Source organism: Corvus brachyrhynchos, unplaced genomic scaffold, assembly GCF_000691975.1.
Source record: "Corvus brachyrhynchos isolate BGI_N302 unplaced genomic scaffold, ASM69197v1 scaffold56, whole genome shotgun sequence".
In the NCBI taxonomy this organism is placed as follows: domain Eukaryota; kingdom Metazoa; phylum Chordata; class Aves; order Passeriformes; family Corvidae; genus Corvus; species Corvus brachyrhynchos.
The window spans coordinates 1,674,242-1,692,636 of record NW_008238664.1 but is presented as its reverse complement, the minus strand read 5'-3'; the positions used below and the strand labels follow the sequence as shown (position 1 = coordinate 1,692,636).

General features: G+C 40.8%; 1 protein-coding gene across 3 annotated transcripts in view; it reads right to left on the bottom strand.

The window, feature by feature from the left end:
* Positions 1-2,850: 2,850 nt before the first annotated feature.
* The window catches only part of RFX4 (regulatory factor X4), an 88,316-nt gene continuing 72,771 nt past the window's right edge, over positions 2,851-18,395 (bottom strand). For all 3 annotated transcript variants that reach the window (XM_017738051.1, XM_008636587.2, XM_017738052.1), the window contains 3 exons: positions 15,631-15,793; positions 13,092-13,230; positions 2,851-4,409 (listed from right to left, as the gene is read on the bottom strand). In XM_017738051.1, the coding sequence (XP_017593540.1) occupies positions 4,137-4,409; positions 13,092-13,230; positions 15,631-15,793 (575 nt within the window). In that variant the 3' untranslated portion in view covers positions 2,851-4,136. The remainder of the gene's footprint in view (positions 4,410-13,091; positions 13,231-15,630; positions 15,794-18,395) is intronic.

Here is an 18,395-nt window from a genome sequence, read left to right as displayed (position 1 = left end):
GGGGGGGGGGAAGCCTGTGTGTGTGTTCCCTGAAGCGGGGCTTCGCTACAGCATGTCGCGGCAAAACCAACCGCCTTTTTCCCAGGTATAACCCACCAAACAATGGTGGTACACGAAAATTCTGCGTTTTGTTCAGGAAGTGGCAGGAGGGGAAGGTGGGCTGCATCGGCAGAGCCGGGCATAGGCGAACCATGTCTCTATAAAGGTTTTGCAAGACCGTGGGTTTAAACTACACAGAGCAGATACACAGTATTTTCATACTCAAGGCGCCTTATAATCGAAATTCATTGCCCAGATAGCAGAAAATGATACATTGAAGTTAATAAAAAAACCATGTTCATACGGAGCTGTGGCCGGTCTCTCATTGAAATATGTATTCCTACAATTCAGGAGGTACTCCGCGAGAAAGAGAAACCTTTAATCTCACAAATGACCGGCTCCATAGCGGGCAACGCCAGGGAGGTTGCACCTGCAGAGGGACGGGGCGCTGAGGTGCTCAGATGTGACGGTGCCTGCCTGCAGTGTTTAATATGCAGACCCAAACAAGAACCTGAGTTTCCTCCCTAGGCGTTTCTTGCCACAAGAACTGAAATATAAAACCAGAACAGCACAGTCACTGGACTGCAAGGAGTAACAAAGTCCAGCCATCCAGCGTGCAGCCATTTCTTCTGAGTCAGATCCATGTGTAAACTAATGCAGCTTTGGAGAAAAACCCAATGAAAAGAGTCTTTTGCTTGTTAGATTTACAACTCTATAATAACACATAAGCCTGCTTAGGTTTACTTCACAGCACAGCAAAACACTCATTTTACTTGCACATAGCCAATTAATTAATTTTTTTTAAATTACAAAACCTGAAAAATAAAGATTAGGAAACTGTTACTGCCTTTTAAAGGCACATTGTTATTCATCATCAGTGCATTTTAGTTTCCACTTTATGTAGCATATGAAGGATTAGGATTTCAGTGAAAGAGAGGGACAGAATAAATTGCATCCTCTGCCAAAGAACTGCCAGACCTTTTCAGATGGGTGCATACCATGAGCCCTTCCCATGTTAGTCAGCTTTATCTAAACCTTCCAAAGCAATGTCTGCCCCTGAATTTCATGGGTTTCAGGGTCAGTCACAACAGAATTGTGGGGATGGGGAGGTCAGAGGCCATTTTTGTCAAAGGGTAGTGACCTTAGCAGCAAGAGGTAGCCTGACAAAAAGAGGATTCATGCTACTGAATGGAGTTCTCACTGCTCTTCCCCCGCTGAGCCTTTTTTCTACCTGGTAATGAAAAATCTTGAAGGATTGTAATGGATTTTTGTACGCATACATACAGATATATTTGTGTGTGTGTAGATCTATTTAAAAATATTAAATGTGTTATGTCAGTTATGCTGTAATGTATGAAACTAGTTTCTATTCTACTCCATATATTATATATAATTTGTTATACATTTTAGCCTATGAAAAAGATGACATTTTTATAAAAATGTGTATTTGTTGTTAGAAAAAAACAGAATGTAAACAAGAAATTTTTAAAAAAAGGAAAAGGAAAAGAGAAAAAAAAGAAAAAAGAGAGTAAAGAGAGGAAAGTGAAAGAAGAAAATAGGAAAATAGAAGAGAAACTGAAATTGAGATTGAATATTTCAGAATATGGTATAGAAGCTTCTTCAGCAATGTTTGCATAGTCATGTATTTACTTTATATGCACTTAAATGCATGGCTAGACAAGAAACCCCAACTTTTAGTTTCCATGGTCAAGGGAAAGGATTAATTAACAGGCTGCAGACTTTGACTGAGGAGGTTTGGCATTTTGTATTGGGATGATTCAAGACATTCTTGCCCCTCACCAGACATTCTGCCCAGAGGTTATGATGCTCTCCTGAGCTGCTGCACTCCCCGGCCTGGTGCACACCCTGTGACCTGAAAGCTCCCATGCTTTGTGCTGCTGTGGTGGGTTCTGAGCTGCAGTGGCCCAGGACGAGTCCTGCTTTCCCTCGCAGCACTTCTCATGCAGCTGGTGATGGTGGCCTATGTTTCACCAATCTATATACTGCTTCCCATGAGCGTTTACTTTAAATTTCAAAGCCCTCGTCAGGAAGCAGTCCAAAAGTAGTTGGCAGTGCACATTCAGATTCCTGAGGCATCAACACAGGTTTCTAAATTAATTTAAAAAAAAAAGGAAAAGAGCAACTGTGGAAGCTTTTTTTGAAAAAGACTTTCCAAGCTCTGTCTGACTGATGATGTTCTTGGCTCTTTTTTATGAGCAGCTTTGTGGTGCTGCTGTTGGTCAGAATTCTCTCTCCCAGGACGTTGCGGTTCTCCACCCAGAAAGGTTTTAATATTTCTGGGTCTCACACTGTGTCCAATATCCCTCCTCTTTTCCAAACAGTCTGCCTGAGCTCTTGAAATCAGGGTAACGGACTTGTCCCCAAAGGTGTTGAAGGATATGGAACACTTGTATGCAAAAATAGTCTCATTTTCTCCTCTCTTTCAGTCAATGGGGATTAGGCTTCTTTCGGTTTAACAATTTACTATAAAAAGCAGACAAAGTGCTTCTGGCTTCCCTTGAGTGGTGCTTGGACTCACCTCCACCCTGATCCTTCCAAAGACCCAGCCTTGAGTTACTGGTCAGTTCTACCCACAGACATCTCACCAATGCATCTGGTCCTAGGGGGGACCGTGGCAGGTCACGATCACCAGCCCATCAGGTAAGTGGAGGTGCCTCACTCATTTGCCACGAATTGTACCTGTTCTCAAGTCCTTCCTTGGATAAAAACATACATGATGACATCTAAGATTTTTTTAAGGTCTGCAGCTTGTAGAAGTTCTTGTATTTAAGTAAATTTAAACAGCATCTATTTAATTTCAAGAACTTTATTTGGGTGTGAAAATCCCTCATATATCTTGCACAACTGTACAAATAACACTTATGTCCATTTTAGGCATAAACATGGTTATTGTCACACTGGGTGCTATCAAAGATTTTATTTACAAAACAATTACTAAAATGCCTGTTGTCATATTTCCATTTATTTATTTCTTACCCATAGGGTAATAGGTCCACCATAATTGCTTGGTGTGTTTTATAATACAGAAGGAAAAGCTATGTTAATAAAAACTAACAAAAACTCACAAATAGCTACAAATCTGACAGAAAATGTCTAAGAAAAATTCTCCCCAAAATACAATACATTTTTCCACACATACACAGTACAGAATAACTTCAAAGGCACAGCTTTGAATTTTGCTTTTGTAGACGTATAGAGAATTATCACCATGTGAAGGAATTGAGAGAACAGTTTCATACCTGTCAATAGATAATTAAGTGAATAATCATGTTTGCATTGTCATTTTCTTTATATAATTGCTTCATATCATCATCATATTTAACATATGTGGCTCTGAATCCAAAATCTTCCCAGTCCCCAAGTCCCTTCTTACCTTGTCATTACTGACCAGAGAAGTTAGATTTTTCCAGATTGTGCAAACTCAACACAAATACATATATAATAAGAACAATAGTCAACTTAAGGCAGTGTATAATTCAATGCTACATGTCTTTTCTTCTCTTTTGTAAAGATCAGACTTAGTGGATCGACAGAAAGGTGCATCAATATACAAAGTTAGATGTAAACTGAAACCTACAACACGTGTCTTTTTAAGGAACCAGATAGAGGAATTGATATGAATAAGTGATGACTTGGCAGAGTGGTTTCTAAGGAATGCATTAAGAGCTTAAAAGAAGAACAGATGATGGGGTTTTGCTGAGGGTGAATTTCCTGTCTTTAATTCAAATTATAAATAGGTCCTGTTCCAGTACTTTTTTTTGTAAGACTCATTAACATTTGTCAATAAGAAAGGGGGCAAAAATGGCTCACTTAAATTGAGAGCACACAGGGTTGGCCCAGAATTAAAAAAGGCACAGATAGGCCCAAAAAGTGGTCTAGAACAGCACAAAAGTATTTTTCGGCTACAGGAACATTCAGTCATACTGGTCTGCAATCTGCCCACGTTAGGAACTACATTACTGCCCAGGATCTCTTCCATTTTCACCTCCCTTGAAGAATGTCCATGAAAAGTCCCACACAGCATGAAGTTTTTCTAACTCTTGTACGTGTGTGGGCTTAGCTGATACCAGTCATCTTCATTTAGCCCAGCCTGTGGTGGCTTCCCCATTGATGTAGGCAAAGCCGGGAAAGTGTTGCATGTGCTCGTACTCAGAATTCCTGCGTGTTGTCAAGGGCGTGTACATGTCACTGGAATTCCCATATCTCGTGGAGTGCATGGATGAGCTCGTGTAGCAGGAGTTGGCAGCTGGGACCTCTGGCCAGCGCGGAGTCACTGGTGTAGGATGCAGCCTGGGAGTGCTGCTCATCAAACAGGGCTCCATTCTTGATGTTGGGCCATTGAAAGGGTACTAAAATTAAAAAAAAAAAAAAAGAATCATTTGCCACATACTGCATTTTAAAATAAGGCTGGTGGTGTCACAATTCTGTGTTTAACAAAGCCAAAATCATGAGTGTTAGCAGCTCTCCAACAACAAGGTATCATACTGAAGGTGGAATACCAGATAACCAGTGTCTGCTGTAAACCAAAGTTTCAGTGAGTCTCGCAAAACAGTCACTGATTTTAAATATTGAATTAATTTATCAAGATGTACCTGGGAGCAGAAAAATAGATTGAATTAATTTAATTTTTTTCTCCCACTTTCACTCAAAAACTTGCTATTTACTGAAAATCAGAATATAAAATGCCCCCCACTTGTCCTCACTCAAGGGAGTTTTGAGGAAGGAGAGCAAAAGAATCTTTATTTCTGGGATGGTGCCTTCCCTTTAAAGTGTTCACAAGACATCCTGACAGTTTCTGCAGGAAAACAGTATGGTCTGGCTCCAGAGCCAGCAGATAATTGGACGATTTATGGAAAGAGGCAGCAGGAGAAGAATCTCTGTATTCCCCAGCTGTTCACAGTGACACTTGGAAGCAGAAATCAAAGAAGTTTGACAAACGGCTTCCACTAAGGAAGGACAGGACAGGAAGGAAAACAGAACAGCTTTTGCCCTCTATAGCCACAGAGTGCCCAGCAACAGAAAGAAAATTGTGCTTACGAGTGCTTGCTTAACATGAATTTATTTATGTATTGCCTGTCCTGCAGGAGCAGATCATCTGTGTGCTGTGTCTGAGGAACGGCTCTCCCTGTGTTGTCCCCCTGTTATCCATCTGCATCACAAAGATGGTTAGGATCCCTGCTCCCCTTGGCCAGCCTTGTATCTTCAGAGCTTCAACGTTTTACATCTTTATACCTTTTCTGCAAAAAGTGTCACATTTAAAATTTCGATATCTTGGGTTGACACTGTGGTATTTCTTTAACTAGAAAGCTGTCACCAAAGCAAGACTATCACCACTTCTGACACTTACAAACCTTGCAAGTTGCATGCCAAAGCTTTCTATGGCCGTAAAACCCCTTCCCTCTATTTTGGAGGGTTATGGAGAGAAAAGCTGGAGTAGGTGTTCCTAGGAGGGAGGGAGCAGAGACTCCCAAGGGGTCTCATTACATTACTCCACTGTGGATGGGCCCGGGGTTAATCAGTTGCATAAGCAACTCTTACATAAGCCCAAGGCAATTACAGCAGTGTCTCCATGAGGAGACTGTGCTGTCTCCCTTCCTACCACAGCCAGGAAGGCAGCTCAGCCTTGGCAAATGTATTTGAACAGTTCACAAGCCTCAGGCAGCTCAGGGCCACACACTGGCCACTCCCAATTAGAGAGGAGAAAAAGAAGACTTTTTTTGACCAACATACTGTAGTTAGTGATTTAGTGTATTCCTGCATGTCCTGGGGAGGCAGGCCAGTAGGTAGATGAAAGGGAAAACATCAAAGGTGTTACCTAGCCTGTATACTTCCCATCACCACAGAGGCTGGATCTACCTGGGCCATCGCAGCTGCTGATGTTTAACACCTGAAACAGGGTGTTAAACTGCAGCACCACCCTGGAACATCAACACTTCAGCACTGGTACTGCTAATCCAGCTGCCAGAATAAGCTGTCCTGGCAACACTGACAGCAGGTCTATACAACACCATCTAAATTTCCATCTTCACCCCCGAGAAAGGTTTCTCAGTAGGAAAGTTCAGCAGAGCTTACCTAATGAGTGTAAAAAGCCCTATATTCCTTTGAAGGAGAAGCAAGTTTTCAGACTTCTTGGCTCTCCAAAAGCTTTCATTGAAGATGAGAACTTCCAGTGACCAGCAACAATAAAACTCAAGCTTTGAAACAGTGTGTGGCCCAAGCTAAGAAGTTTCTTCTTTGTCTTCAGCAGCATTTTACTTGATACAAATTACTGTAGTCTTTGCCTTTGTTATCCATTGGTCTATACTTGAAGTCACTGTAGATTCGTGTATTAAAGAGTGTACTTACAACAGGGTTAACCTAGATTTCTGCCATAATACACCAGTGATTCTCTCCTGTCTTCTTCCCAGTGAGAGAATTGATCTATTCTGTTGTTGACCATAACAGAAGCCTTTGCTATCCTGACTCAGTGCAATTTTCCTTTGAGGTTTTGAAGCAAAGGTTGTGACTTGCAACAGGAGAATTATTTGCTTTCCTATCCCTTACAAATGCCAAGAGAAATCCCTGTCTTCTGCTAGGATAATTTGCCATCTGAAAATCTGTAGACTGCAAAAAAGTTCACCTATGATCAAGAAGAAGAAAATGAACTCTGGGAATATTGTGGTGGGTCTCCTTGTTGTACACAGCATTATGTGGGGAAGCCACATTATGTCTTTTGGTTGTTTGGAACCACAAACCCTGTGCCACTGAGCAAACAAAATCTTGGCTCCCAGATTGAACTTTGGGATGCACTGAAAAAGAAAGATACTCCTCCTCCAATGTGCAGCCCAGAGGCCATGCTTAGGCTTACTAAGAAGGCAGGGGAATGGCTGTGCATGAGGGGACAGGATACAGTGTGCTGCTTTTCCTTTTCATCAAGCACACCCAATGCAGCTGTGTTTTTGAATGTGTCATGAATGTAAAAAGAATAATTGCTTGAAAATAACATGGACTCCAAATATCCAGTATTTTACAATAAATTCTGTTATGACTGAATGCAAGATGGAAAGTTTTGTAATGGTAGCTATTGAAAGACAATATTTTTAAAGTACTCATTGGCCCCTGCCTGACTATTAACTCACCCAATGAAGCATCTATTCAGCCTTGTTGGAGTGTCCAAAGCAGAGCCATCTGGGCGGATGCCTGCCCATGCTGCCTGAATCACCTTTCACACTCTACATCCGGTTTAATGAAGAGTGCTTAAGCTGAACTCAAAACACTGGGGCCTAGTGATCTTTGCCAGATATAAAAGCGACATTTGTTGGAGGACTCTTGACAGGAAATTACCATTTTCTGGGTTGACTCACACTTGTTACTACTGCTGCCATTAGACCTAAACAAGAAGCCCTTTAAGCCTGTGAGACTTTGAGCAGATTATTTTTAAGGCCTTGCCCAAAAAAGTAAAATTAATTCAATTTCTTTTAGTATTATTTTACAAAATACAACATTAAATATGTCTTCCCATGAAGCAAAGGCTGAGCTTCTGCAGTGCAAGGATGGAGAGTGATCTCTTCATCCTTATTCTCAACTCACCAACCAATTATACATGGAAGTGAAAGGTTTCAGTGTCCAAACAGCAAAATGTTTTCCTTATGAATGTGGCTCTGACTTTACATTGTATTAGCTCCCACTTTTGCTGAATGCTGTAAATTATTTTTGCATGTTCGCCACTACTTCAGGACTTGCAAATAACACATACCAGTAACTACTGAATTGTGGAGAGCTGGCTATAAACTAATTTCACAAAAATATGCTTAAATCTTATAAAATGACAGAATTGAAACTATTGATTAATTGCATCTGTATAACCCTTAATCTGACCCTTTTCTCCACAAATTGAACCTTATTGAATCTGTTAATTAGTCTGAGTGAAACTTTGAAGTCCATCTAAGCGATTTTGGTACTTTTGGGAGTGGCATTTGGAGCCTCTGAAAAATGCTATTTGTAATTATCTCAAAAGAAGTTAAGACATCTGTTTCCTGTTGCATTCAATACATAATTACTCCAATTACATGCTAACAGTCTCGAGGCCGTTGTGAAGCCATACAGTTGGGAACAATGACTCTTGCTGCATGGGTGGGATTTGGGCAGTATTTTTGTCTTTCTGTCATTACCAGCTGTTTGATGACAGAGTGGTTATTGGGGAGGGTGCATTACTCTTACTGCATTGGTACAGTCATGAGTTTATAATGTGTATGTGCTGGAAGACTAAGAACTTTTCCCCTTCTCTTTTTTTTCCAAAGTAGATGGGCCAGAATAACATGAATGGACACTAAAGCATGGGCTTTGTCTGAGAGAGGATTTCACAAAAACAGTTACTACTGTCTTCAGTAAATCCTGCTGCTGAGGCACATGAAGGGAAGACACAGTTTAGTAGAATCGTGGCATGCAATATTTTACAGAAAAACTGAGTAGTGCTGCATGCTGCACCCCTGAGAAATTATGTGAGACCAGTGCAGTCCCCAGAGCAGTTTATGAGAGTCAGGGTACAAACATTGTTTGAAGTTCCTTTAACTATGGCCCAAACACAGTGCTCTGGGCCTCTGAGAGGTGCAGACCTGATCTACTGCTTAACAGCAGACTGTACTACTGCAGCATTTTCCAGACTGATTTCTTCTGTCCAGGCCATGGAAGTAAACTACGATCTTCATAAATGCAGCTTAAAGGCAGCAAAAATAAATAAATGGATAGGTTCATTCTTATCTTTAAGGTAGGAGCTGCGTGGTACAAAAGGAGAAACATTGCTGTGCTGCTTCTATGGCTGTCACCTGAGATTGACTGTTTGGAGATGGTTGTTCCATTTTGGAAGTGGCAAAGGAGAAAAGGTAAAATGAGGCTGTGTTTAGTGGGGCATCTAGAAGTGATTCCCACATCTAGGTGACTGATCTGGCAGGTTCTTGACTGAGTCCCTCCGATCTGCTCTGAGATCAGGTTTGCACAGAAAGGCTGGAGGGGAGCTCCAGCTCCATCAGGTTCCATGCTCAGGACAACTGAGAGAACAGGACATTCACAGCCTCCCCAGACTATGCCTGCCCTGCAGTCCTTGAATAACTCCTGTGCACAAAGCACCTGTCACAACAGAAACTAAAGAGATGCTAACACTCAGCTCCAGAGGAGAGATGACAGGGAGGAGGTGAGGATGGAATGATGCAGATCTATAATGTCTTAAATGGTCAGAGTAGATAAATGGGAATTCATGAATATTCCCTATTCTCATCATTCAAAAAACCCTAGGGCACCCAGTGCAATTATGAGATAACAGACTTAAAATCAGCAAGAGAATGAGTGTTTCATGCAACCCCTGGCAAAGTCTATATGTACAAAAAAGCTCAAAGACAGAGAGTGGTTTGCTACAAAAGACATCATTCCAGCTGCTGCTTCTTACTCAGGATATCTCTAGGTTAGCTCTTGCCAGAGGCATCATAGCTATGCTGGTGAAAGGACCACCTTCTACTTACCCTACTTCTAAGACTTCCTCCACACATCTGTTTCTGGTCACTGCTAGAGATAAGACCTGGATAACTGAACCTACAGTGTGACTCACTACAGCTACACATAGGGTGCTTACCCTTAATGATGTGCATCTTCATATGTTACCAGATATGTTAAAATGTGTACTGCTGCACATTTCTCTAATTATTCTTCCTACTAAAAGTGTTAGCCTTGAAATTTACGAAGAAAAATTACTGCAGCATGAATTAGTTTGTGTTTAAGGAAAAGGTAGAACTATATGAATTGAAATACTTTTGGATAGCCTGAAAGAGGATTAAGACCTGTCCAGCCAGGGTGAACGTTGCTGTAAGATAAGATCTGTTGCACAGATAAAAGCTGTGCTCAGAAGCCAGTCAAGCCTCCCCTGTGGAGGTGAATTAGGTGTGACTTTGTGAAGGGGTTACCTTTGAAGGAGGTAACTCTCTGCTAAACTCAACACAGGATGATGAGACCTCTCAGAGGCTTTTAGACAGCATTGTCTATTTCCTACCCTGGCATCTGGTACCTAAAACTGCAGAAGCAGAGAACTGATGAAATAAAGTGTCAGTACAGACGTGTTTATATACACACACACTAAACTGTCCTCTTCTATATGATGGTGGAGTAGCATCAGAGTATTGTGTGCACTCCTGCCCTATGGCTTAGAGGATTAGGTAGTAACAGATCAACCTGTAGATCATTTTTCATTTGTCTGCCAGGCTCCTGGCCAGTAAGCCAAGACAAGAAATGAGCAATCAGGCCTGGAATTACAAGTAAGGACCTGTTCTGAGGATTATTCACAGATGGTGAGGGAAGAAGGAAAAATTAGGGTTAAGACCAAGGTTTGAACAGACTGTTCCTGTCATCCGAAAGAGTTGTAGCCATCAGTGGGAATTAGCCTATACTGCCAAGACCCCCACCTGCACTTTTCGAGAGCTGTAACAAAATATTTAATAGTAAATAGTAAAATAGTAGATAGTATAACATATATGTCTGTGTGACTTCTTCCTCAGCACAGTCTCACTCTAAAATTCCAATGACAAAATCAAAACTCTTAAACCTGGAGTGTGTCACTCTCTTCCACAGAAAGAGGTTGGACATGAAGTTCTTCAAGACCAAAATAGTTATTTATAGCTGCAGCTTAAACCTCACCTCAACTACATGTCACCTGTTTTGGCTCAGACCCTTGTCTAGGACAAGGGCTCTCCCTGAATCCATTTTTGTAGAGGAGAATTTACCACACACACAGAGCTTTTTTTTCTTAGGAGTTAATCCCTAGACACTATCCTAAAGAGCATGGTGGAGTAGTTGCTAAAGTTGAGCCAAAGTTCTATATTTGGCCAGAATGTAGATTATAACAAAGAGTTCTTTTGAACATTGTGGTCAATGCCTCCTCTTCTCAGCTGATTATACTCCCACAGCTCTGCACATTGCAGCTCCTTTTGTTTCAGTATAGTGGCAGCTGTTGATATATTCATTGTAAATTTGGCTTCCTGTGTTTTATTTTGCGACATCATGAGTCCTACTGCAATTCCTTCCAATGTGTTCCCTTCACAAAGACCACTAGAAAAAGAGAAGTTCCTAACATCTTCTCAGGGACATCTTATGAACTTTTTTTTTTTGTTAAAAGTAGCTAAGAAAGGACTCATTATCAGGGCAGGAATTTTACCGATGCTAACTTAGCTCTAAAAAGACTGTCAGCAAATTCTGTATCAAACTGTCAAAGGCTTTTAGATAATTCTTCAAAAGTAAGGTTCCAGTTTGTAGCTCCTCTCAGTACAGAACAAGCACATTGATAGGGTTTTGTTGGCTGTGTCCTGCTGTGCAGTTTCATCTCAGTTTATAAGCAGCATGAGAAAGAACATTCTACATAGAAATTGAAATAATTTTCCTTCAAAGTGTGATCATTAAAGCGTAGCTGTTCTTCATATGTGTTCAGGACAGTTCAAAGACTAGCAAGAGAGGAAAAAATGATCTGACATCTGCACCTGTAGAGACAGCCTACTACAGTATGAAAAATACTTGCCTGACTTCAATATTTGCTACTGTTTGCATACGACATGTTAACCAGGACATGAGTAAACTAAAAATGTGTTGATCTTGATTTGCTTTACTTGTTTCTTGAGATAACAGGGTAAGACCCATACTGAAAAATGGAGGAAAACAAACTTGTCCAAGGACACTGCATTTAAATGTTCACTCACTTTCCTACTGAAGATACAGCAGCTGCAAAAGCCCTCTGACAAACCTGGATACCTCATGTAGTCTGACAGACCAGGTGCTACACAAATGGGTGAGAAGTTGTAGCTTGTCCTTGCCATAAGATAGGGAGCCATTGTTGAGCTGCTCCAAATGAGCATATTGGGTTTGTACAGATCTCAAAAAGCTTCAAGGAGATCAATACCATTATTCTTATCTTACAGCTAGGGAAAATGAAGCATAAAAAGGAGAAATGACTCCTCTAAGATCATGTGTCAGACTGATGCCAAAGACCAGAATGAGATGCAGCTTTTGTGTGCTCTGTTTCAAAGCACTACCAAATTCACATCTTTGCATCCAGTATGGAACTGTTGCAGTCCAGCAATGATAGTTAAGCATGGCAGTCCCTGATATACTTTTATAAATTTTATAAATATTTTAATAAATTTTATAAATTTATAAAATAAAAATTATATATATTAAAATAAATAATTTATATAAATTATTTGTTTTAATAAAGAAATAATTAATTTATTTTTATAAATAAAGTGTAAGTGGTGCCACATGGGTGGAATATCCCAATGCCATCACCTCCTCCCTGTATCTGCCCTTTGCTAATCTTCCAGGAGAGAGCCCAGAGAGCAGCTGCCCACACTGAGGAAGCACCAGCTGCATGAGGCACTAAAGCCCTCCAACAGTGGCACTGCTCTGGAACTCTTGCCAGATCTGATCTTCACATTCAATCTGGGCTGGCTCCTACTGGCTCAGTTTCGTGAGGTGGAAGAGTTACTGATATAATTTCTCAGCACTGTAGTAGGAGAGTATAGGATACAGATTAAACAGCCTCTGCAATGTTGTCCTGAAATTATTCAAACTATATGCAGAACTGACTGTTTTGGCAATTTCCTAAACAGGGGTATCCTCAAAAGCAGAGACCCCAGAAGAATTCACTATGGCCTCTGCATATTCAGCTGTATGAAAACACTTTTGTTTCTTCTTGGGGATCTCTTCCTGCTCCCAACACCTAAGAATCATACAACTAGTTATATTCGTTTTTGCTTTAGCTACTCCATAAAACAGAAACACTTTCCATGATCCAGACTGCTGGATTTTAGAGTTAATATTTTATATTCACAATCTAAAGCTACATCTGATCTCCAGCAAAATGAAAAGATACCTAGGTAATATTAGAAGGTGAAAAAAATTAGGAGCCATCAATATCTAGACAGATTATTGATTCAGACAGCTAATATGCTGATAAATTTACAAAGTAAATTTATTTTAAATGTTGTAACAACCATCATCAAGTAAAAAAAGCAAATTACCTGTGAAGAGCTTCTGTGGTAAGCTGAGTAGTGAAGTGGTCCAGAAATAGCAGTATCATGTGGTAAGGATGGATACTGACTCTGCATTGGATGGGGATGCTGGTTGCTATAGCTACCATAGTTGTAACTTCCTGTGTATCTAAAATACATCAAAAACCACTTTTAGTATGAACAATGATTTATTCCCACTAATCATTCCATGACTTCTATGAAACATACCATTGTTTTGGAGGGGTTTTTCTAATAGGAGGATGATATTTTAAATCTTTTTCAAAAAGGTATTTTTCAGCTCAGATGGGAAGCAGATGCCACTAGTGAAAGTGTGTGTCCAGCACAACAGCAAATAGAGAGACCCAGCCTGTTTCTGTGACTAATTTTGAACTGCAGACTCAGCTCCACACTTTCTGAGGAGAAAGTGTCTTTCCCTTCTATTGTTATCTAATGCCATGTTCCCAGTAAACTGCTATCCAGGCTGAGGAAGTATAGTAAGCCCTGACTTGAAGAACTACGACAAGTTCAGCTATCTCCTTGTACTGCAGTCAGATGTTCCTTTTTTGGGAGGGAGAGAAGTGAATTAGTTTGAATCTGAAGCATACAATGTTCAGCTTTAGCACAGTCAACTCAGTAAGAGAGTGGGATGTGAGATTGGAGAACCTGTCCACTTTCTTTTTGATTCCCAGCCTCCTGTCTAGGGACATCCAGGGGCAAAGGAGGGAGCAGTTTCCTTAGCTATTGAGTCAGTGTTTGTTGGCCACCATTGTTTGGACCATTCGCTAGCAGAAGATGCGTGGACACTTTCTGCAATCTCCCCATCTTTGTGAACATGTGAACATCTGATCTTTGTTGTCTTTCAGAAAAGTTGATTCACCTAGAATTAAATGTTTCCTCAAATCACCATAATCCATCTAACACCAGAGGCAAGGGATTTCTGCAGGAACAATAAATTCTCACATATATACACACACATATATAACATAGACACTGCCTTACTGTGGTCTGTTCCAAGTCTTGAATACTCTTAGCTCCCAAACCTCTGTGCTGCTCTATTTCTGCCTCCACCAAACAGTCATATTTCTGGATAAGAGGAATGTTCCCTTTCTCCTTATCCAGGTTTTCTCAGTAAGGGCTTAGCAGTGACATTCAAACAGGTATCTAAACCTAATCACATCCAAGATGGAAGAAGATGCAGGGTTCAAAATAATCTACTGATACCCTTCCAAACAGCTGAGAGTCTTTCACACTGGAAAAGCACTCCTGCAAAGTTAATGAGTTTGCAACAAGACTGAGGGACACAGCAAAACCTTTTGAAACTCTTGCATCATGGCAGCAAACGGGCATTTGCTAATCTTGCTGTATTATCTGTTCCTTCTCCATTGATTAGTTTATGATTGTTTTTTTTCATTATGGATATCTATGAGTTATGCACTGAATCAAATGAGGATGGCACAGAAGAAGTGCTGCTTAATGAAAGCAGCACTGAGAGCTTTAGTGTCTGAAGATTTTCCAGATCAAATAATGTTACATAAATTTATACCTGTAATTATTTAAATTGAGAGCCTTGAGCAGATTTTGGTGATGGAAAATATTAGGATGTTATGGTGATAATGTGTCTGTATCTTCAAACTGTGGACATTTTTTAATCTGCAGGTTAACAGTAGTCATTGAATCACTGAGGCTGGAAGGGACCTGTGGAGTTTATCTAGTCTAACCCCCGTGTTCAAAGCAGGGTCTACTAGAGCAGCCTGCCCAGGATTGTGTCCAGATGGAGTCTGTACATCAGCAAGGATGGAGATTCCATAGCCTTTCTGGGCAACCTGCTCCAGTGTTTGATCACATTTACAATAAAACAAGTTTTGTGTTCATTTATGCTTAAGCAGAATTTCTTGTACTTCTATTTGTGCTTGTCCTGTCATTAAATACCACTGAAAAGAACCTGTCTCTGTCTTCTTATCACCCCCCACTGATAAGACCCTCCCTGAACCCTCTCTACCCAATGCCAAATAACCTCAGCTCTCTCAGCCTCTCTTGGTATGACAGATAGTCCAGTCCCAAAATCATCATCAAAGTGGCCCTTTTCTGGTCTTACTCCAGTATCCCTGGGTCTGTCTGGTACTGGGGAGCACAGGATTGGATCCAGATGTGGTCTCAGCAGTGCTGAGCAAAAGAGAAGGATCCCTTCTCCTGAGACATGGTATAGTAGGGTTGTTCTCTAGGCACATTTAGCTTTTTAAAACATGGCACAGGAAAACAGGAATCAGAGAAGAAATCTACTGAAGCCTTCTCTTTTAGAAAATATCCTCCAGGCCTGCTGTGGTTTTGAATAGAATTAAATGAGATTATAAAACTAAGACTTAGTATAATTATACAATAGCAACAACAGCCAAAGAATTATGATACCAGCATCTTTGCAATACAGACTTAACTGTATCAAGAAACAGCTTTTACTGTATTTCAAAAAAACATCTAAGCAGAAGTTCATCCAAAACCCACCAAAAATACATAACCCCCACTTCCCCCAAGCCACTGAGAAGCGCCTTACCCGTGTTCTTCTCTGTGGGGATAAACAGGTATGCGGTGTGTGACAGATGAGGAAGGCATGTGTGGACTCCTCATGCAGGGCAGCTGTTGGGAATTCTCTGCAGGCGACCCAGCAGCTGTTGTCACGGTGTAGGTGAGTGACCAGGTGTAGGATTGCATAGCCCCTGCAGGCAGAGAGGAGCCAAAGGAACACAATTAACACGGGCTGCCATCCACAGAGGTGCCATGCCTTGAGACAATTATAGGAAAACAACCGAACAGGCAATGGCCATGCAAAGTGCACTGACAAAAGTGAACAAACCGGTCATATCTGAGGCATAAATATAAACATACGTAGATCATTTGGAGCACACGAGGATCCAGAAGAATGAAACATATCTGGAATGGCTCACACTGTGGACTTCCAGTGTGGTGTTGAAATAATTTTGCAGAATAAAACAAAACCCTGGAATAGGACTTAGAAATGGAAGAACACCAGCGCTAAGATTTCTCAGGCATGATGCACCAAACCCTGAGGTCTCTCTCACATGGAGAGGGCTGCTGGTCTGCTCAGCTCTGAGGCCTGGACTGAGGCAGGAGGTATGATCAGAACAATGAAGGATTAGAAAAAGATGGGTGCTATGCAAATAAATCTCTTGAATCCTTTTGCAGTTTGTACCTGTTCCACCCAATTAGGTACCAGCCCTTGTAGTGGCAGCACTACAAAGATCCCCAAATTATAACAAGTAGATAGATAGAAATAGCCAGGTCATTTCCTTCCTGCAAATAATGTTTCTTTCTGGCTTTTTTTAGTGGCAGCAGAGACTGGACTTAATTTATTTTTGTCATGTAGAGCGTTTGTGGGAACAGCAAAGCAAAGAAGTGGGTTTTCCATTTTGCTTAGAAGGTGTTGAGTTTTTTAATCATCCTGATCCCTTCCAGGCAGGAACTCCAGTTTCATGAGCCAGCTGCTGAGAAACCTTTGTCCTTTGCACACACCCCTTTCACTCAGGAGGCTGACAGATCCATTGTTCCAGTATAACATAGCTCTTGCTGGAGGTCATGACCATACTGGCTGAGATTACCCTGCAAATGAGGACCAGAACACTGAATTTAACCCAATGAGAACACTGGTTTGGGGGGCTCTGGGCACTCTTGACTCTTTTTCTTTAGCTAAAAGGAATTGCAGGAGGTGACTCAGTTTTTTTCAGTATGGATTCTAGGACTTCCTGTAGCATGAAAGGGCCTAATTCAGAGGGGAAACGATTGTACTCCCAGGTCTGTGTCCACTCCATGGCTTTGGGAAATGAAAAGCCTATTTCAGATGTGCATAGTTTTCTTCAGGTGTGTGTGATTTTATCTGGCAAAATCAGGCTTTTTTTTTTTTTTTTAATGGGAAATTCTGGGACTGGATGAAGGTATTCTGAGCTTCACAAGGTAAGTGCAACTTGAAATACTTCAGCAGGGTGTGATTTGGTGCTCTTACAATAGAAATCCTTGGATGTGTTATGGCCAAGAGTATTTGTGATAGGTCTGTTTTCACATGCCTGCGTTTTCTGCCACTGACTTTTGAATTTTCTGTCTTCATCTCCTCCCAATGCAAAGGACCACTGAGGTTCTCAAGACCCCAAGAAGAAAAGCTACCCCATGTTGCCATGGACAAGTAAGCATTCATGGTTCCTTGAATTGAGGAAAATGTTTAAGGAAGCCTGCCTTTACTAAAAGATACAGTCTAGGTGGAAGGGACCAAAAGTACTTATGCAGTTACCAAATAGCTTCATTTGAAAACAAGAGAGTTTTGAAAATATCAACAACTTGTCTACAGAATATTTTAATGAAACATTTCAATTTCAAAAGGTCAACATATTTTCCCAGTGTTATATTCCAAAAGAAAATTTGCAACTTTCTTTCAAAACAGGCCTAAATGCAAAAGGCAAAAACAAAGAGAAAAGAAAGAAGAACAACAAAAGAGGGTGAAAAACCCGAAATACTTATTTTTAGGTAATATTATTGTTTGGTGTTTTCTTCCCACTTTTTCTGTTCACCATAAAACAAAAGTTTTACTTTGATCTGATTTTTTTTCCCCCAACAAAATAATTGGCCCTTGAGCCAAAAAACTCATGACCTTCCCAGCTCCAAGGAGAAGCAGTAATAACAGAGCTAAAAGATCCTTTGCCTTTTAACAAAGATAGTGATTTGACTGGCCTCAGACATTGTGACAATCTCTTTTTCTTTTTTTGGAAAATAGTGGGGATCTTATCATAGTCTGAGGAAAATTAGTAAGTCCAGGAGAGCAAGTTGTTTCATGTGCTCCCTGTGGGAAGTCAAATTCCTTGGATGAGAGATGCCAATCCTGGCATTCAAACCTAACTGGAAGCCAGCTCAGTTCAACTTTAAAATAAATGGTTGGAGAGTAACAAATTTTGTGCTTGTGCAGATGTCACAGAAACAAATGTAGAAAGTAGATCTTGCACTGGGAGAGCTGTGAGTATCTTTGTTTAATTCTCCTAACCAAGAAATGTCTGAGTACTACAGGATAGTACCTCACACAGCTGCTCAAGGGAACACCCCCCTTCTTTTGCCAGTTATGGTTTAGAAACAAAAGTTGGGCTTTACTCTGGATTTACAGAATGACAGAAAGCCATGCAAATGTTTTTTTTCAGAATGTTCTGGGGAACCTACAGTTAGTGACCTAATTACAGAGAGGAAGGGTGGAAGATGACAACAGATTTTCAGACTGTGTTTAAGTACATACCAGGTCAACCAGGATACTGCCAATGTTGGGGT